The sequence below is a fragment of the Camelus dromedarius genome, chromosome 19 (genome assembly GCF_036321535.1).
Source record: "Camelus dromedarius isolate mCamDro1 chromosome 19, mCamDro1.pat, whole genome shotgun sequence".
Lineage (NCBI taxonomy): Eukaryota > Metazoa > Chordata > Mammalia > Artiodactyla > Camelidae > Camelus > Camelus dromedarius.
Genome location: NC_087454.1, coordinates 28,363,726 through 28,385,303, shown reverse-complemented (window position 1 = coordinate 28,385,303; position 21,578 = coordinate 28,363,726). Strand labels below are relative to the sequence as shown.

The following is a 21,578-nucleotide window of genomic DNA, read 5'->3' as shown; positions in this document are numbered from 1 at the left end:
CAAAGAGAAACATGTTAATTCTGGAACAAGTCTTAAGTAAAAGATTTTGATTTTTTCTTTTCTTTTCTTTTCTTTTTTTTTACCTATTCCACAGCCTTCTTGCCCCTGCAGAAACAAAAGAAATATAAGGATTAAGGAAAACTTCCTGTAGATTGAGGCCCATTTCTCTAACTTTTAAATGGCTTCACTTTTCTTTCCTTAGTTAAGGGCCCAGGTGACAGGAGAAGGGAGGGGAGGCCAGAGGCCTATGTGACTAAACTTTCTCACTGACCAACTTTGTTTAATTTGTAACTGTTTGGAAAAGCCAGCCAATTAAAATCCTACCCCCTCACTGGCTGGGCTACTTTTTGGTAATGGTAAATATAGTTAATAATAGAAATGAACACTTACTTACCCTTTTCTTCTGGGAAAAGCAGCCATTCCTCTTTGCAAAATCAAGACAATCACAGTTGCACAGTTTCCCAAATCTTTGGCTGTATTGCAATGGTTGTTTCATTTTGTAATCTCCAACTAAACATTTCCTAACCATGGATTAACAATATAGTTACTGACTCGTTTCTTTTAACAGTATTTATCCAACATAACAAAATAAACTGCAATTTGTTATACTTTTTTTTTTACAAAACATTTTATAAATATTTTTACAAAATGTATACAAAGCAATTTCAAGTGAGACATACTATACAAATGAAGGTATTTAAGCAAATAAAGCCCACACCACACTGACAGTGAGTGACGCGTCCTCTTTTAAGTCAAGTCAGTCTGTAAGGCCTCCCTAATCTAACAAAGTCTACTAAATTCTTCAGAGCTAAAATAGTTCTTTTTCGTAATTGCCAGTTTAAAATTTGCTTTATCTTTAGGCAGTACTTAAGGACACAGGAAATCAAATGCTTAATAACAAGTTCACACTTTTCCACAACAACAACAGAAAAAAAAAAAGAAAGAAAAGAAAATGATTTTGTTACTGAGTACTAAAACTTAACCTTGACTAATGAACCTGGACAATTGAACGCTGGCCATTGGAGGCTGGGCTCTTACCCTTCACCAGAGGGGACTCGACATGCGAGTTATGACCTAATCACAGGAGTAAAATACATTTTGTAATCTTCATTTGTCATTATCTAGAATCTTTCCTCCATAAAAAGTAAACTTACATACAAGGACACAAAAATTTACAAGTTTCATTTTGGTAAATTAGGCTCTCCATTTGCTAGACAAGTGTCAGGGCTTAAAAAAACCCTTTTAGATGGTATATTGAGAAGCTGGGACGGGGGGCAGGGCAGAAAGAGAGGTGACAAGTGTATATGAAGCTTGTCTGGTCTCTTAAGAATTCCACTGATTCAGGAATTAATATAACTCATCAGTAGCCTCCGTGAAGGGTCTAGGTATAAATTTCCACAAAGAGAAGAATCTGATCAGGAGGGACCATCTTTAAGTCTTGCTAGGGATTAGGGGAGCATGAGCCCTAAGAGAAGAAGAGCCTATGAAATCATGAGGTTCAGGGCAGGGTGTTACCCTAGGGCTGCCCAAACAGAAAGTTCCAACTGGCAATACCAACTTATCTTTCTAATATGTTACAATACAGAAAAAGGGGAAATCTGCAACTTGGACATTGGCACAAATAAGGAAAACACGGCAACCGTAAAATGGCCCAGATTTTCCAATTTCTGTTGGTTTGGGGCTAGGAGTGGGGAGAAGGTATTTTGTTTTTGTGAAGACTAGCTGTCTCACAGGGTTTCTCTGTGTGTGTGTTTGGGGTAGGGGGGGCGGCACAAAGGGGCAGGGAGAGTCTAGGTCTTCTGTTGCTGTATTTTCTAGTAATCAGAAGCATTCCTTTCCTTTGCAGGCCAATCTGGAAAAGAATACCCAGTATGATGACAATGGGGTCCTCCCTATTCTGGGGAAGACCATACGCAGATCTTGGCAACGTGTTACAGTGAAGACCGTTGGAGATGGACAGAATACATGAGAGCCCGTGCACACGAGAGGGAGAGTGTGTGTGTACACACTGCAGCCAAAACGACCTCTGGGTCTGAGCAACTCAGACACGTGCACACATGTGTGTACGAGGCTACATATAAAATACCGTATGTAGCTTTCCCAGTGCTAGGAGATACTGATGGTTACCATGACGTTGAGAATGAAAGTGACCACAGAAATGGGATGACCTGGGGCAGGTATACAAGAAAGGAAAATGGGGAAAGCTCCCTGAAAAGAAATATAAATAAATAAAGCAGTAAGTCATGCTCACGATCATGAACGTGGGCCAAACACAAACAATGACAGGGCTTGTCCTTTGGATCTCGAGTGGGGATCCCGTGTCTCAGATCTTTCCTCTCAGTGGTGGGCTGCCTGGTTACCTTTGGTTTGTCTGTGTTTTGGTAATGATTGCTGCCGGGAGTGACTACTGTTCTCAGACAACAAGAAGCAGAAACAAGGCCAAAGTCCCCTTACAGTTTAAGATAAGAAATTACAACATAGTTTTCAAATGAAAGTGCTTTTGACGCTTGGCTATTTGTAGTGGGAGAGGGTGCAAAGAGAGGTAAAATGAAACAAACCCAGCAAACCAATAAAAACATACGTCGTATGTTGACTAGATCCAATTACAGAATGCAAAACGCTTGGTTTTTCTCAATAGTTGACATATGTATGCTTTTACATATATACACATTCGATCCCTCAGGGCTCTAGCCCGGCCTCCCCTGTACATGCGCCACTTCACCGGTTTCCATTTTCCTTTTTTTGGCCTGGTGAAATTACCTCAGGTCATGCTGTCGCAACTCAGAACCAAGTATTCCCTAGATGAAATTCGATGCGGATGTGCTGAAGAGGTGAGTTTTGCTCCAGGAGCGTCAGAAAAGCACTTCAACGATGAACAAGGAAGCCCTGCAGAGCCGGGCTTGTGCACTACGGGTGCTCGCACCGGGGCTGCGGGGCCCCGCGGAGCCAGGACTACCTTCTCAGGGACGGCCGGGGGAGAGCCGCACGGTCTCCTGGCCAACGACAACCCCAAAGCCCCCCAAAGCCAAAATTTGGAGATGCAGTGGGATACTCTTTAAAAAGTATCTTCTACCAGTCCTGTTTGATTTTCTTTAATAAGTCTGTTCTTTTCAAATGACTTATGATTGTCAGAATTTTACCCAGGGCCAAGTGTACTGTGATCTCATTGAGTTACAGTGTTTTTTTGTTTTTTAAATAAAACAAATTTTAAAAAATGACTAAGCACTTTCAAAACACTTGAAATGTGTAGGGCCTATCAGACTGCTTTCTAACAAGGATCAGTTTTACTAGAGGATTTCCCTGTAACCACGACGAGTATTGCTCTTAAACAAAGAATGGGATTGAGATTAGAAAGAATAACCTGTGATGAAAGATCAAGCAGGCTGGAGACAGGAGACCGTTTCCATTGCTTTTGCCAGGAAAGGATGTAACTTGTCCGGGGCGGGGTCTCGGGGCGGGACAGGGGGCCAGTGGCTACTAACACTCTAGGATACTATTTACAGCTGCTTCTAAAATGGAGTCAGTTTCTACAACGCCTTCATTGTGGTCCGGGATGAACTTTTCCAGGCAGTTTTCCTGCGAAGCCATTGGAGAAAAATTGGGGAAATCTAACTCAACAGAGCCGCTAACCGTGGGGTCACTCTGGGGCTGCCGCCCAGCCTTTTTGAGTTCCAAGATATTCTTAAAAGTTGTTTCTAAACTCTTAGTGAGCTGGAGGTCAGGCTGGGGCTCGCCAGACCCTTTCATGATGTCTGTGTGTAAAACTTCATTCTTTGGAGAACTCCTCAGAGTCTTGTCCTGGAAGGAGCTGTTACACGTCATCTCCAGGTGAGAATCCACTAGGATGCTTGAGAGTTTGCTCTCAGGACCGTGATCAGGTCTGGACGAGTTCTTCCGGTGCCCTTCGGGGCCAGGAGAGCACTCGCCACCTTTCACTGAGTCTCTCCGGCTGGTTTTGTCTTCGGATGCACTCCGGTACTGAACTAAGCCCATTTTGTCAAATTTTGGTGCTCTACCGAGGCATTCGGTTTTTTTAGAAGTGTTTCCTTCTGCGGAGACCACGATGTGATTAGGCACTAGATGAAACTGGTCATGATTCATTGGTTCTGCCTGGCCTGGTTTGGCTCGGTCTCTGCCCTGGGCCTTGGCCGTCAGGTGCACAGAGCTGGTTGTTTTACAGCCATGCTGGTCACTCCGGCCAAACTGCGTCTCATGAGCAGCCTTATCAAATTTGAAGGAACAACAGAAATCAGCCTGAAAACCCTCTGGAAATGGAAACAAAAAGAACATTAATGAAAAAACTGAGAGTAAGGGCTGGACAGCAGCCCCTCGTGGGGCAGATGCAAACCCACCAGCCCAGCCCAGCCCAGCCCAGCCCAGCCAGTCAGCCTTTCCCGTCCACGGGAAAGCACGGGAAAGCAGAAGCACAGTGCTAGAGGGCACATCCTATAAAAGGAACGGAGCTGAGGGGGCCGTGGGGCCGCAGCTTCTAGACGAGCTTAAATCTCTTCGAAAAGGGGATTTGCTGGATGACAAATGGGAAGACCGAATGTACAGAAAGCTCCACTTTGTCTTCATCTCTTATTGTAGTTTTTATCAGTTGTTTATTAATGACTACTTTGGAATGGTCTGAACACAGAAATCAGATGCTAGTGTCAGCCTCATTTCTTCTGTGGGGCAGAGGGCCCTGAGGTGAGGCCCTGGGAGGGGAAGACACACCTACTTGTCTTTGGGTGATGGCACTTCCATCCCTCTGGACACACTGGAGGGAACCTGCCGTAACTAGAGGCACTTTGCCAGGAACACAAAACGAATGGTCAACACACATCCTAAGTGGTATCTGCTTGGAAGGACAGGGGTATGGAGGAACCAGGCCAGACAGAGTGCTGACTCGTGCCAGGCTTGAAGAGCCAAGGATGGCAAGGGGGGTGTGATTGAGGATTTAGGGGGTGGGGTTACGGAGGGAGGGGGGCAGACTGCCATTATGCAAGGGCAAAAAAAATGTGCACTCTTTATGTAATGAGAGTGAAAAAGGGCTTTGATGACAACCTAGAAAACCACAAACATGAGTTTATTCACTAAATCCCAAAATACGAGCTGTAGGGGATAGAGCCTTGAAATAAAAGAAGATGATTGCACTCAACAAATACCAGCTGTGCAGGTACAGGACAGAGGAGAGTGTCACACCCGCCTGGGTGACGCTGTGCCTCAGGGGCTGGGACAGAGGAGGAGGATTTAGCCACAAGCCCAATTCACCAAAAGGCAAGGGTTGATTTCAGGGTCTAAGAAAAAGGGGGAGAAATATATCCCACATTAATTATTCTCTTGTTTTTTGGAAAGATTTGAGGATTCTCCTAGGTGTACAGCAATTCTTCAGGACTCTCCTTTACACTGAGTGTGAGGATCATGTATTCTCTTTGAAAATTTCTTGAGCCACATCAAACACAAGGCAAAACCTTGATATTTAAGTAACAGAAGATGTGAGAGGAATGTGAGTTAAGCTACAGGAAAGTAATAGTCCAAGAGTAGAGGAATGGATTACCTGAATTATCAAATTGATGTATTTAAAGTGTATTAAATATTATTTTGAAGACTATAGCAACAGGATAAAAACTTCAGGTGAATTAAATGGAAGAAACTAAGAATAACAAAATCATAAAAATATAAAAATGATGTATGCAAACAGGAAGGAGAATTGGAAGAAAACTTGGAGACGTAAGAACGTTTCTTTTTACAGAATGGTGAAAGTACGGGCAAAACTCGAATTGTTATGCTATCTGATTTAAAAAAATTTTAGAGGCTACAAAAAAGTAAAGAGAATTCATTTTTAAAAGGCAGAATGGGGGTCAAGTCTAGCACGTATGCAGTTGGTGGACGCTGATGGAGTGAGGGATGAGTACTTACAGGGAACACTCCAATCTACCAGCTTGTGGGCAGGGACTGTGTTGTGCTGACTACCCCCAGCAATGCCCTGCACACAGTAAGACAACTCAATAATTGGCTGAGGTTAAATTGCTTCTGGGAAGGCTTCTGGTTTACTTTACTTCTCATAAACTATTGAGAAATTTCAGTGTACAGTGAGGAAGAAGAATCACTTAACTGAATGTAAAACTCCAGCTTGGATTTTACAGAATATAGACCTTCCCAGAGTATTCACATTCTGCTCTCAACTCCAGGTTTTTTCTCCCCAGCATTCATATCTACCTTCAGGTTTCACACCCAAAGGTCAGTTCAGATAGTCTCCCCAAAGCCACGGCCCCGGAGCCACGGCAGCTGGTCTCCTTTGCTTTTACTCTGACGTTCCTTACCAGGGTCTACAAGTGCCAGACGCTTGTCCCGGGACAGAGAAGCTCTTTCTTCCTGGTTGAACATTCTATCGATCATCACCATCTCAGCAGAGGGATTGATCCGCTGAAAATGAGACAGTCTAGTCATTTCAGGTACCTTTTAAACAAGTGTGAACATCTCTGTGTCTTTCGAACAAAGTAAGCGATCAGAAAGGAGGAGGTGGTGTCCAGGTTCTGGTCATGTCCCGTTTAGTCACCTTTATCCTTGCCACATAGGATGCATTTTTTCACCATGTAATTCTTTGGGAAAAAGTAATTTACCACAATGGTACAAACTTTAAAAGGTACAACAGGGGATGGGAAAAGTAAACATTCCTTCTCCGCCTCTGCTGTGCTCTGTCTTCCCCTAGCCTGGCGCCCTCCCTCAAGGCAGAGCCGTTTAATAAGCTTTTCCAGAGATATTTTCTGCACACACCCAAATTTACATTCTTCTTCCTTTGTTTATTTTGCACACAAATGGCAGCAACTGTTCTGTACCTTCCTTATTCCCTCCTCTGCTTAATAATAAGTTGGAAATCTTGTCATTAGGATGAGCTTTGACTTTATATTCTGCTATGCTATAACTGTGTTTTTTTATTAAGGCTTTCTTTAAAGTTATTTTTTGCCATGCAGAATCAAATCTTTTTTTTTTTTCAGAATCAAATCTTAAATTGTATTTCTGGGTCTTACTTAACATAAAAATTCATGGCAGACATGAGATAACTTGTTCGAATAATTTGTCCATTTGTCCAAATTTTTCCCGGGGTCCTTTTCTCAGAGATGATAGAGTTAATCTTTTTGATATTTCAGAGTTTTGTTTCAGAAATGGTCGTTAATATAAAAACAACTATTTCAAACTTTGGTGGCACAATTTTAAAAAAGATACATAAGTCCAGGCAGACCTCATTTTACTGTGCTTCATTTCATTGTGCTTCGCAGATACGGCAGGGGTTTTGTTTGTTTGTTTGTTTTTAATACAAATTGAAGGTCTGTGGTGATCCTGCATTGAGCACGTATACCAGCACCATTTTTTCCCATCAACATTTGCTCACTTCATGTCTCTGTGTCACATTTTGGTAGCTCTCCCAACATTTCAAACCCTCCAGCGAAAAGTTATAACTCACTGAAGGTGTAGAGGATGGTTAGCATTTTTTAGCAATAAAGTATTTTTTAATTAAGTTATGAACATTGTTGTTTAGCGTAAACATAACTTTTATATGCACTGGGAAGCCAAAAAAATCCATGACTTTATTGTGATATTAGCTTTATTGCAGTGGTCTGGAACTAACCCACAGTGTCTTCAAGGTGTGCCTCTAAATATATATATTTTAGTAAATACAAACACACGTACATACGTAATCACACTATATTGCATATGTGTATAGTGTAGTTCAGCTAATCTCCGAGACTACGTTTTCAAAGTTGATCTCAAATTGAATGCTGCTTGTAGGAGACTAATTTATTAAAGTCTATGTGACTTTAGAACTGCTTGTAAAATCTCAGATAGGTTTGGTCTTTCCATCATTTTCTGGGATATCTTACTCCTTTCTCCAGATAACTGGTGCTTTAAAACTAACTTTAGATTCTATTTGGGGTGATGAAAATGTTCTGGAATCAGAGAGTGGTGATGGTCGCACAGCCTTGTGAATATACTAAAAACCATCAGGTTTGTACATTTTAAAGTTAAGCATGACTTTTATGACATAGTAATGATCTCTTAATTGAAAACGAGACAAAACTAATTTTAACATCTGTCGCCACCTCATCTTTTCAGGTGTTATTCTGAACAGTCTTCACTGAAGTGTCACTGGTCCTCTCCCATGTCTTCCAGTCAGTGCGCAGCAGTAGGCAGCACCAGAGTGTGGATGGGGGTCAGGTGGTCCCGCTCTGTATCCCAGCTCTGCTACTTACATGCAGACTTCCTGGCTGTGTGGTGTTGGTCAAATTATGTAACTAAGGCCCTCGTTCCTCATTGGAACCAGGAAAGCAGTGGCACTGACTGAATGTGATCAACCACGTAAAGCACAGCAAATGTAGCTGCTGGTAGGAGTAGGTATGGTCAGAGGTAAGTTTTCTACAATTTTAAACTATGTTGGGAAAATGTAATTCCTGAAATTTTTCTTTCTGAATTGGTAGCTGTGATCTGCGGAGTTTTAAGAAACAAATGTGCTTGGTAGTGGAACTTTACCATGGCGTCTTCCAGGAGCAGGCATCTGTACTTGTTAAGCATAGCTTGGGTCCTTTTTAGGAGCTGAGTGGCAACTGTTTCAAATTCATTGTCGACTTTAAAGAGAGAGAGAAAAAAAAAAACAGTAAGAGAGCGTAAATCACCCACTAGGTTCTTTATTCCTTAGGATTGAAATGCAGTGCTCTTCCACTGACTTCCTTCCAACAGCATGAAAAACTGAAACCCTTGAGACAATGAGTCCTACTGGTGGGGTGGGCAGACCAGTTTTACAGAATGACACCAACTAGTCCATGGCATCGTGCAGGTCATGGTACTGTGGCTATGTCCTTTGTCTGTCAGTCTCAAAGGCCTCATATTTTCCACTTCACTCTTCTCAGAGCCTCCATGCCCCTGGACACTGGATGTGGACACTCTCCCTGGACCTCTGTCCCAGGGAGGGGAGGCTCACAGCAGACTGACGGCTGCACTCTGATCAGAGACCCCGGCCTCAGGGAGCAAGACTGGCAGCAGCTGAAGGAGGGACTGAAGCGGTGGAGGGGCAAATGGGGTCAAGGTGGGAATGGTGCTGAGGAGGGGAGAACCCAGCAGCACCCTGCGAGAGGCAGCAGGGCCAGGTGTCAGAATGGGCCGAGTTCTAGGTTGGGACAAGGAGACCTTATCTCTAAAATTTTCACCAGTTTTCTGATGTACAGCAATGCCGTGGACTCACTTTGGAACTTTAAAGAATGCTCTTTGGGAGCTAGTGTCTACCTAATTCATAAAACCGGTAGTAACAGCTAAGGGTATGCATTCCGCCTAAATGCAAGGACCGTGCCTAGATTACCGCACAGGCCACCCTGTCCAGGGCCAACCTGTCTGCAGCCAGCAGTCCAAACAGGGATCTGGATTCACTGCCCTCAAATCTGTCCTTAAAATACTCTTTTGGGTATCCTTTCACAGAATGGTGAGAAGACCAAGTCACAGTCCTAAACAGGGACTGGGAAATCGAGTAAACTGGGAACGTGTTAGGTCTGTGATGAAAAACAGTAACCTGGCCACCATCTGGGGGCCACGTGGCTCCGGCTCTTCCGTGGGGCGTCCCCAAGAGGGCGTCTGGTGTCAAGGTGGCACTCTGGGCTTCCAGCCTGTTTACCTTTCTTCAGGTCTTCCTCCGTGGGCATGGAGCCCTGGCACACGTGGTAGGAGAGCAACCTCTGCACCGCGTCACTCAGTGAGCGGAAGTGACTTTTGTCAGGTGTCACAGCGTAGGCTTGGTCCCTCTGTAACTGCTGGAGAATGCTGGAAAAGAGAAATTGCCAGTGTCAGTGTGCAGTCAGCGTGCAGCACGATGGTCATTTGCATGCAAAGACAATGAGACGCATGGGAGTGTATCATTCATAGGACTGCAGTTCTGTTTTTCCTTCAGTTTTATACTTTGTACAACATGGTGGGTTTAGAGTTTAGTCTAACCATCTGTACTGGGGACTCAAACTATGACCCTGGTCTCAAAGCACTGCGTTCCCACCAGCCATTCAAGTGCGGATGCTCACACAGACCTTGGCAATGCCTGACCACTGGCCGGCTAAGCTTATGGTAACATTTCTGCTCTGGACACAGGAGCTTATCAAACTGTGTTTCTCCTTGGAGAAACATAGGCCAATCAAAGGGTATGTGGTTGCTAAAAAGACAAAGAACTATTCTCCTTAAGAACAGAAGGGTAAACAGTAGGCTCAAACGACATTTGCCATATTTATAGGTCCCTAACAGAAACAAACTACAGGGAAAGAAATCCAAAGTATATTTTTTAAAAATATATGATTATAACCTGACTTCTGTTGTATATGTATTTTTAATTTTTTATTGAATGTAGTTGATTTACAATGTTAGTTCCAGGTATACAGCAAAGTGATGCAGTTACTGGCTTCTGCTGTATATTTGTTGAAGGTTAGGAACCTAGAAGAATGTTCAGAATGAGTCGTTTGCGAAGGTAACTCACAAAGCTCCTTTCGTTAGCTGTTTTGCAGCAGGCCTCTTCTGTCCTCCCGAATGACTATCCACCTAAAGAAGAAACACACCTCTTATTATCCCCTTTTGTGGGAAAAATAAGCAGAATACAGTTACACATAATGGACACTATGTTTCAAATATTTTCAACTCCCCATCAAGAGCAGATTCTAAGAATGTAGAATTTGATGCTGAAAAATAAAACAAGGAGTCCACGACCATGTAGCAAAGTGGCAAGATTGTAGAAAGCTGTACTATCAGTTCCTGAAAGGACTTGGCTTGTGCCTTAAAGCCTTGATCCCCAACTCCCTCTACAAATGCTTCATTATATTTTTGAAGAAATATATTTGTAAGTACCAACTCCATGAACATCTGAAAATTCAGTAGACATCCCCTAATGCATCTTCTCAGCAATAAATAAGGGAGCAAACACTTTTGTGCTCCTGTTAAATCCAGTCCAAGTCTGTGATCCAGCAGGGCATTTCTTAGATCGTGTTAAGGAATAAATATGCCTTCTGCCAGAACCTGAGAACTGAACCAGACCCTTCATTGAGTGCTCCAGGCAGGCCCAGACTATCACAAGTTTCATTCAACTATTAACTGGTAAGTTTGATGGAGAAGAAACTAAGGACTTAGAAAGCTGAAAACAAAAATTTTTTTCTTCTTTTTTAGACCAGTGGATGGGTTAAGAGACCTCAGAGACTGACTGCTTCATACATTCCTGCAGGGGAAAAAAAAATCCTTCGTATAACTAAGAGGAACAGAGCCACTTTGATGGGATAATGATCATCATCATTCAGCAGTAAACTGTGTTTTCTGAGTGCCTACTATGTGTTGGCTGCTGGCCTATTATTAATTCATGAGGAAATGACAGCACTGTAAACATGTGAGAAACAGAACAGACACATTCATCCCATAAACGTTAGCATAACAAGGCCTGGCCAGCAGAGAAGGTCTTCAGTGAGCACTTCTGTGGCACTGCGATGGGCTGACTGTGCAGATGACGCCAGACAGCAAGTAGCAAGCAGAAGGTGACGCGACCGCCTTTTCTTTCAGTGATGCTGAACATTCAGAAGAAGCTATGCCAACTGTCCTCTACCTGCACAGCTGGCTGGCCAGGAGATGATCCAACTCCTTTTTCCTGCTGTGGCTGTGCCGTTCCTAAGGACGCCGGTATAACTTTGCTTCCAGAATCCTGCCCTGTTAGAATTAACACATGGAACAGTGTTCAACAGAAACAGTAAATCAGGCTCCTTGTGGAACCCCTAGAGTCCAAAGTGTACAAATTACTGAACATTGTGGAAGGGATTTCTTAACCTTGGATGCCTGTGTGAGCAAGGAGAGCAGGAAGTACATTAACCTACCAAAGCTCGAGAGGCAGAGGTCAGGATTACTAATGCCGATTTAGGTGATAAAGAGAAATAAGTACATAAATAAATGGTAATAAATAAAAGCTGTCAGGGCTACAGTTTCAAATTACTTAAGCCTAAGGAACTGGTCTCAAGCCAGTGATCTGTCAGCACTACCGAACTCCAAAACACAACTTAAGGAAAGGGAGGCCCAAACAGGGTGCTGGCCGGGACAGTTCGCGCTTTCGGCATTTCCAGTACTTATTGAGCAATGTAGGCGTTCAAAGCTTTAGAAGAAATAGAAGACACGGCCCACGATGTTTTTTTTGTCTCGGGGGGAGTCTAAATATACATATATAAAGCAAGGTGAGGAGAATTACAGAGTCACACTGCATGTAGTACTAGATTTCATTGTTTCTAAGCAGCACATTTTTTTCCACATCATTTAACATGTCATAATTTAAATAGAAGTGCTTTTATTTCTTATTAGTATATAAAATGATGGTACAGAAGGATACAGAAAGAAGGAAGGATCGAAGTGGAGGTGAGGCTGAGTGGGCAAGGTGTGGAATGAGGGGTGTGTAAGGAGGCCCTGGGCCACGGGGACAGGACAGACTGAGGACCACCAACAGCGAGGGCTCCTGACCTGGCAGTGCGGTGCTCAGGAGGCCGGGGATGGGTGCTTGCCTCAGGCCATCTGCTGTCTTGGGAGCAGAAATGGGGGACGTCTGATTCAAACTTTTTTTCTGAGCCTGTGAAAAATAATGCCAAGATAGAAAAATGACTTTCATGACTTAAAGCTTTAGCAGATTACTTAAAACACCAACCAAGCCTGTCAATGACTATCTGGCATCACCTTCAGGTTAGATTATAAAACAAAAGTTTAAAAACATGATTCTCCTATCACACTGAGAGAAGTGCAAAAAGTCCCCTTGACAATCCACAGGCAGGCTGAATTTTCTCGACGCCATTCAGGAGGGCTGCTGAGTTGATTGATACCACATTGCCTTCTTGCTCCTGGAACTGCTGTGTTCATGGTGCGCAGATGCAAAGCTGGGCCTGGAACTCAATTTCTACCCCCAACAGTTTCCATCCTTGGTGGTTTTATATCACGCCTGCAAGGATTATGACCTCAACTACCAGTTCCTACGTGGGGTCTGTAGGGACACTAAGCACAGATCAGGGCCAAGCACCACCCCCAAATCTACTGCCAACACTTGCTGTTCGCTGTGTAGATGACCTAAAGGACACTTCACCCCAGCCATCGGGGATGTCTCTAGTTCGTGTCATGACAACCTCAGGTAGCATGTTAATTGGGAAATGTAAATTCAACTGAATATTAGCCCAAGCAAAATATTATCAGGAAAATTAATCTGATGTTTAAACTGTCGTGTGCTTCTTTTCTATAAGTAAGGAAGATGAACTGTGAGATGTTTAAGGACTAACAAGTTCCCTTTGGCTCTAAAAAAATCTGTTATCTCTATAATGCATTTAAATTAGGGTAATAAAGGGTTTCTAAACTACTCCCAGTTTTTAATCCTCTATGTCATTACTACTTCATAGTACAGTGAGTTTTCAGTTTTTCCTTCAGTCTTATAGTTCGTGTATCAGCAGTGGATTTAGATCGAGTCTAACCACCCCCATGGGTGATGACCTGTGACCTTGGCCTAAGCAAAACGTTCCCACCAACCATTCACGTATGGCTGCTCACACAGACCTTAGCAATGCCTGACCACTGGCCAACTAAGCTCATGTTAATATTTCTGTTCTAAACAATGAAGTATTTGAAACAATTAATGATGTATTTGGTTCTCTTTTCTAATATAGAAATGGAAAGGGCTTTGACTTCACCCAAGAAAGGCTGGCGGAGGTGGGAAATGTCCCCTCGCTCATCCTTCCGTTAGCAGGGATCGGACCTGCACCTGTTAGGTGACGGGCAATGCAGCCTCAGTGAGACGCCCCTGGGCGGTGTCTCCCAGTTTTCACAGCATTTCTCCCAGAACAGAACTCCACACTCTTCTACTATAGGGAAGCTCTTCACAGGGGGGACACCATGCTGTGGGAACGCCTGGGGCAAACAATGAGCACAGGCCTTCCTCACAAATATTTCCAGGGATGAACACTAAGAGCCACCTTGAATAAAAAACAAACAGATAAAAGTTGGGAAAACACGGTCTAATAGGACAAAGCTATATTCTAGATGGGACTCTGAAATAACGAGATCAGCAAATGAACAGATGAACCAGAATTAATATGTTCAAAAGATGGAAGTCCTCCTTCCTGGCAGTACTGCCAGGACACAACGTTTCTGGAATCTCTTTCAATATGCCAAGGTCACATGAAACAGAAGAGTCACCCTTACTACCTCAGAGCACACAACTTTTTTTTTAGATAAATCAATGGCATTACCCAGCCTGATTTCCCTCCTTATTTATCAGACATGACCTTGAATGACTCCTAGCGATTAAACAGATAAAATAAAACAAAGTCCATGCATACATAAGAAATAAAACTGTAAGAAAAGCAAGGAAGAAATCACCATGAAAGTTAGGAGAGGGGCTGAGGTTAGGAAGGCACGTGGAAGGGGGTGATTTCGGGGGTACTGGTAATCTATTTCTTGAGTGGTTACATGTATGGGTATTTGCTTTACAATTATTTGTTAACTGTACATTTATGTTTTATGCATTTTTCTAAATGTGTTTTTTCATAATACAAGAGAGTAAAAAGAAAAAAAACAAACTCTGAACAATCTAATCGAATGTCAAAGCTTGAAAATTTGCCATCATTTAAGGGGATAATACACTGTTAAAAACAAGGTTACTAGCTGTAGGGACGCCTCCTCATTGTGGCCCTCCCCCCAGGACGAGACCATCTCTCCAGTTGTTACGCTGTCGGGTAACACGGAGGTCGACGGGGCGGGGAGGGCCAGGGCGGTGGCAGAACGGTAATCCACTGCGGAGTTTGGTTTGGCCTTCACACTGGAATCCCCTCCATTCACCAGGCCTGTATGTTTGGAAAGCTCTGCCACCCTGGGAACTGCTGTTTCCAGATGTTCGCTGCTCACGGGTGGCTCCCAGTCCTCTCATTTTCAGGGCAGGACTTTAGTCTGTCTGGTCACCGTGTATCCCCAGCACTAGAACAGGGCCTGGCAGCACAGTGAGCACATGGTAAATTGTTTTTAAATGAAAATAAGTGAGTGACTTCCACTGCAGCATTTGTCACAGGGGTCTGGACTTCCTCCCAGCCCTCCCCTCGTCCCCAGGAGCAAGCAACTTCCTCTCATTTTCCCCAAATTTAGGTTGCCCCCCAACTGACAATCTCTTCCAGAAATAAAATTTATCATTCTTTTTTTTTTTTCTTTCTGAACTCTTAGAGAAGACTTGCTCTTGAAATACATTTTCTTTACAGATAAAGAAGCTATTTCAGGATATTTTGTTGAGAACTTGGCTCCAAGAACTCTGCTCATGTCAATGTATAATTTTAACTCTTTAGACCCTGTGCATTATCTTGACACCATGTGAATATACAGAAATCCCCCAATGCATCAGAATACTCAATATATCCCTCACCCTCTGTGGGACACTTTGTAAGACGCCGGCTACAAACTAGAAGGTGATTTTCATCGAGCGACATGTGTTTGCTGAATGCAGGAGGCCATCTGGGATCTTCCCTGCCCACACTCTCCTCTGGGAATTGCCCCACTGCCACAGAGATGGGTTGGAGCCGGCGTGGGTGGGGAACACAAAGGCTGTTACCTGCTAGAGGGCATTAAAAGCTAGAATCCAGGCAACAAGCATCTTTTCTCCCCATGGAAAAGTGCCAAGCCTGCCAGTGAGCAGCTCTGCCCAGAGGGGTGCCTTTTTCTGTTTCGGCTCAGAGGGGCATTTTTCCCTAATTTAACAAAGGCCCTACATGGAGCAGCAGGGGCTCCACGTGGCCACTTCCTCAGGTCACCTCCTGCCCCCTCCTCTGGTCAAGGGTGACTGAACCACGGGTGGGCCAATCAGATTCTCTCTCCTTGGATTTTTAGAATGGGGGGGGTGGGGAGGAATACCCAAGGGCAGCGGTTGTCAAATGCAGGTTTACAGACTGATTGCATCAGGATCACCTCCAGGAGCTCCTGAAAGACTAAGTTTCTGGGTTCCATCCACAAAGACTGATTCAGAAATCTGATGCAGGTCTTTAGGAATCTGTAATTTCAGAAAGCCCTCCAGTTGATTCTGATGCACTGTGAAGTCTTGGAAACCACTGCACTTGCCAGTCTCTGTTAAATGCTTGGATAATCTTGTGAAGCTGGCCTGGGGTGGGCACTGTGGTCCAGAGGAGTGAGACAGAACCTGAAGGAGAGAAGAGGCCGAGGGAACAGCAGAGCGCCTGGCTTCTGACCCTTATAAAGGAACTACACTACACTCCTCCATGTCCTCCTTTTTCGCTAAACATGTTAGGGTGTGTTTTGGTAGCTGCAACCCAAAGTGCCTTGACTAAGACACCTGGGTGTCCACGGAATACACAGCACTGTGGAAACCACAGGAAGTCAGCTGAAGGCTACCACACAGTCTCCACCCTCTGAACGTTCACCATTCAGAAAACACCCAGGCCCATGGAACACGATCCATCAGTGCACCACATATGGTGTCCACCCTCAGCTGGGCCCTCATGCCTGACCATTTTCCAACGAATGCTATTTCCTTATCTTCCAACCTGTCAGCCAGGTGAGAATTCACCCAACTTTCTACCACCAGGGCTACCACCTCACCTGCATCCCCATTCATTCGTCCCTTCCCCTTCTCTTGTTACAATGGAAGAAGCATCTCTCCTTTTTTCCACAAAGAATCCCACCAGGGTTCTAGAGCTCGTGTCCTTCTCCTTCCCATCAGCTTTGAGTAAAGCTCAAGCCTTTCTCTTTTCTTATAAAACCACCCCCACCCCCCGACTCCACACACCCTGGAGCTGCTGCAGTGTCAGTTACCATCATTTTTCTGGAATTGTCTGTGCTCATCCCACACCTCCCCTCCCCTCAGTCCACTGCGATCTGGCTTCCGCATGTATCACTCCATGGATGCAAATCATGCCAAGGTCAACAACTGCCTCCTTGTTGCTAAATGTGTTGGAAACATTCCAATCCCGACTCCCACCGACTTCCCAGCGACACTCCAGTCCGTGGACCCCCCGCCCTCCCACCTGCCAAGTTTTCCTTTCTTAGCTTCCAAAATGCTGAACCTGCTGGCTTTACTCCTCCCTGGGAGATTCCAAGTCTCTCCCGTGGACTCCTCTCTGTGTCCGTCCGGTGCTTTGGGGTCCTCTTCTGGCCGCTTTTTCTCTCTCTTTACACACTCTTCCTGATCCATTTCATCCATTCCCACTGCTTCCAGTGTAACAGATGTGCTGACCCATCCTACCTCAGCACACATTTCAGGCCATACCTCAGTGTGTACAGCTGTTCCCATACAAGCTGGTTGTCCCACAGGTACACTTGAACACATCCTAAACCAAACGCAGAACATCCCTTCAAACCACAATTTCTTCCCATGTTCTCTTTTCAGTGAACCTGGGCGTCACTGGCAGGACCTCTGTGTCATCATATTCCTCCACTATAGCCAACCATCAAAAGTTCTATCTAACCTGCCTCAAATCCATTCACTGCTTACCATTTCTACTGCCACTGGGCTAGTGTGAGTTTTCCCTATTTCTAGGTTATGACACTGGCTCCTTAACGTGACATCAAGGTCCTGAATGACTTAGTGCTTGCTTACCTTTCTCACCGAAATCATCACCTCTCACCTGAACTTGCTTTCCTTCCCCCGCAGAACCATGTTCTCTTCTATCTCCAGGCTTTGCCCTGGCTGTTTCCGCTGCCTGAACATTCTTTTCTCAGACCCTCTCTTGCTAGATAACTCTTCCTTCTCTCTTAGTAGGGCTCCATCAGAAACCACTATTTCATGGACACCTGCCGCAACCATCCCATGTGGGTGAGAGGCTCCTCCTCGGAGCCTGGAGCTCTGGACTGCTTCCACCAGAGCACTTAAAATACTGTCTCGTGGCTGTCGGCTTCTCTGTCCACCTCCTGCCCTGTGACTGACTGCTGTGACCCTGGGGCCTGGCCCAGGGCTGGCCGTGGCAGGTACCAATATACTGCTGAATGAATGAATCAGTGAAGGAAACAGCCCAGTGACTCTGCACCTGGTGGGCAGTACAAACAAGAAGTGCAGAGAAGAGATCAGCAGAGGGACTGGAAAGACTTCCTTCTTCTCAGGGCTTTGGATGCGCTGAGGGAGGGGACGTGTTTAGACCAGACAGGAAAGAACACTCAGTGAATACCATCAGCAAAGGCTTGAGGCTCAGGATGAGTCTGGCCTGTTCGGGGAACCACGGGAGTCTGTCCTGGCCAACCTGGAGGGTTTCAACTAGAGGAATTTAACGGCCAGGCCAAGGGTTTGTGCTTTCTCCTTGGCAAGTTGGAAGCTCCCAGATGATTTGGGAGTCATCAAGCAAATGTTTTAGGGAGAGTAATGTGGTGGAAATCAGACTTTAGGAAGAGGCTGAAGCAGATCAATCACCCAGTGGTGCGGGGTCTAATGACAACACGGATGGGCCTTGGAAAACATCTAGCCCAGGGGTCCTCCTTCCTGGCTGCACTTTAGAACCATCTGGGGAGCTTCTGAAAAATGCTCATGCCTAGAGCCTTTAATCTGGACCATTTAAATCAGAATTTATGGAGGTGGAGTCCAGGCATCCATATTTTTACAAAGCTCCTCAGATGATTCTGTTGCATGGCTAGCGTTCCTCATTTTCAAGAAGAGAAACCTAGGGCTCAGAATTTAAGATACAATCTTAGATCACAGTCACTGGCAGGGTAGGACCCGCAAGTGAGCTGACTCCTACTCCAACCCCTGTTTTTCCCTGTTATACTGCAGCCTCTCTCAGTCTGGCTCGGGGTATGGAGGTAGAAAGGAGAGAAGTGAGAAGCAATAAGGTACAGACAGCTAGTAGGTGAAGTCTGCTTTTACAGCAGCGTGCCCACGCACTGGACCTCCATCTCCCTGACTGTGAAATGGGAACAGTAATGCTACTCACAACCCCAAGGTAAGGATTAGAAATAATACAGATAGCCCCTGGTATGGACCAGTTGTTAATAATATAACCATTATTTTCATTATTATTGGGGAGAATAGATATGAGACATTCGAAGAAGAATTTTAAGATTTGTCAACTTATTAAAGGTTTAGAAGGAAAGGAAAAAACAGGTAAATCTTCTTTATTAATAAGAGGATTTTGAAGGCTGGTGTCTGAAACACAGTGGTTCCACAACAAGATAGGCAGGCGGAGCCCGATGGGGAAGGAGTCAGAGAGGGGCAGGGCGGGCTGAAGACCAGTGCTGATCACTTATCCAAAGCACGGGTAGTGCTGCTCTCAAAGAATCGAAAATCTACTAAATCTTTTAGTGATCTAAAGAGATTTGGACTTAAAATAATTTGCATACTTTTGTTTGACAGCCTAAACACTTGTAAACTGCCTTCTTTAATCACTGACCTTTGAAATATTAATCCAGTTATAACAAAGTTTAACCCTGTAAATTACCCTCTGCATTAAGAGATTTAAATTCACAAGGCTCCTTAGAGAAATGGCCGATTCTAGGTCTGAGGAAAGGTAATCACAATATCTTGTGCCAGCCAGTGCCCAAAGGAGGTGGGGATGAGTCAGAAGTATAGAAGCCAGCATAATAGGCCTCCTCTGACCCAATCTGGGACAATTTAAGCATCAAAAAGAATAAAAGCTATTGATTGCAACATTTAATATAAAGAAAATAAATGATCTTGCAGAGACATACACTAAAAAATTACAAATGAACTTATATGCCTGGCTTAGCTTCAAAATAATATTGGGCAGGAGAGACTGACTGGAGTATGGATGAAATAAGAATAGCCATGAGTTGGTAAGCACTGAAGCTGACTGCACACGGGGCTCACTACACTATCTTGTCTACTTTTGTTCATGTTTAAAATTTCCCATAATACAAAGTTTTTAAATGAATGCAAAAAAAACCCAACTATGATTTCATAGTGTTACACACACACACAATGTGAGAAAGAAGAAAAGGCTCTAGTCAACAGTAGATAGGATAATATAATTAGAAAATTGTTTTGCAGCCACTAATGGAATATTTATCAATGGAGTCAAACCACTGGGTGAGAGGCCAGGAAGCAGGATAGTCACGTGGCCCCAAAGCACCATCCTAGAGAGCGCATCTTCCTCACAATGGGAACAAGATACCTCTGAGTACCTGGAGGAGAAACCTGGCGGGGGGCCACCTTAACCAAGTGATCACACCAGACTCACCCATAATGGGACAAACCAACTATAAGTGCCTTGTCAAAACCATTTAACATGAATCAAATCATGAGGAAACAATCAGAGGACACACTGAGGGCCACTCTACAAGACAACTGATCCAGGCTGCTATAGACTGAAGATGCATGACAGTAAGTGAAATCAATGCTCTCTGACTGGTTTCAAGAGTGAGGCATTGTCATAAAGGACATTATTGGGTCAACTGGAAGAATTTTGATATAATGTTATTATATTAATGTTAAATTTCTTGGGAGTGATAGTGATGCTGTGGTTGTGTGGAAGAGGGTCTTTGTTCTTAGGAGATACCTGCTGAAGAATTTGGGGGTAAAGGCTCATGCCACTTGCAACTTACTTTCACATGGTTCAGAGAAAAGAGTCTGTGTGTGTGTGCGCGTGTGTGTGTGTAGACAGACACACAGACACACATAGAGCAAATGTTGCAAAACTAAACAACTGGTGAATCTAGGTGAATACATTCACTGTACTCTTTCAAACCAATTTTTCTGTGAGTTTACAAATTTTCATAATGGAAAAGGTGGAGTGGGGACTTAAGTTCACTCTGCAAGAAGCTGGTTACATTGGTTGCCTGTGGGCAACTGGGTGCCTGGGGACAAAAGGAGAGAAACTTTTCACTGTAGTGTACATCTTTCTGTACCTTTTGAATTTTGAATGAAATAAATGTATTAGCTATACCAAAAATAGAGTTTACATTTTAAAAATCATTCCTCTCTAATATTAACTTGCTGAATTAAATTTCCCCAAGTAGATAAACACCGAAGGATAATGGTATTTTTGTTCATTACAATGTTCTATAAAGTAATTTATACAGAAATTACAAAGTAAAAGAGTCACTGTAAATGTGTCTGGATGTCCTGGGAGTTTAAACATTAGATGACACCTCAACACTACTTTTCCAACTTGTGCTGCCTGCAAGGCTGTGTCCTCCTTACTCCAAAACACCCGATGCTTTAATTTTTCTGGAAAACCTACAGCAGGATCACACCTGCCATAATGCAAGAGATCTAATCCCCATTACCCTTTGGCATTACAAGTCACAAAAAAATTACTTTGGAGCTGCCAATATAGGCTTCTTGTTACCTCTGGATAATTGAAACTTCAGGGGGTCAGAGAAAAGGATTTTTTTCCCTCAGTGAAGCATTATTGAAAACAAAAAAAAAAAAAAAAGAAAAGAAAAAGAAATGACCATGCTTTGGCTGATTATGTGTAATTAACTATAGTAACAAACGTAAAGTAGATCAATATATACAGATGTAAAGTGGTCCTCAAGTTATACGACTAAGTAAAACGGTGTATGGTGTGTTGCAGAGGTAAATGTATGTGTGACATCTGTGCTGAGGATGCAGAGGACACCTCTGGGAGAAC

The 21,578-nt window shown here is 43.9% G+C and overlaps 1 protein-coding gene across 4 annotated transcripts in view; it reads right to left on the bottom strand.

Moving 5' to 3' along the window:
* Positions 1 to 449: 449 nt before the first annotated feature.
* BICRAL (BICRA like chromatin remodeling complex associated protein) overlaps positions 450 to 21,578 on the bottom strand; it is an 84,651-nt gene continuing 63,522 nt past the window's right edge. For all 4 annotated transcript variants that reach the window (XM_031434677.2, XM_064476499.1, XM_010979479.3 and 1 more), the window contains 7 exons: positions 12,493 to 12,598; positions 11,597 to 11,697; positions 10,490 to 10,551; positions 9,647 to 9,792; positions 8,515 to 8,609; positions 6,309 to 6,411; positions 450 to 4,265 (listed from right to left, as the gene is read on the bottom strand). In XM_031434677.2, the coding sequence (XP_031290537.1) occupies positions 3,478 to 4,265; positions 6,309 to 6,411; positions 8,515 to 8,609; positions 9,647 to 9,792; positions 10,490 to 10,551; positions 11,597 to 11,697; positions 12,493 to 12,598 (1,401 nt within the window). In that variant the 3' untranslated portion in view covers positions 450 to 3,477. The remainder of the gene's footprint in view (positions 4,266 to 6,308; positions 6,412 to 8,514; positions 8,610 to 9,646; positions 9,793 to 10,489; positions 10,552 to 11,596; positions 11,698 to 12,492; positions 12,599 to 21,578) is intronic.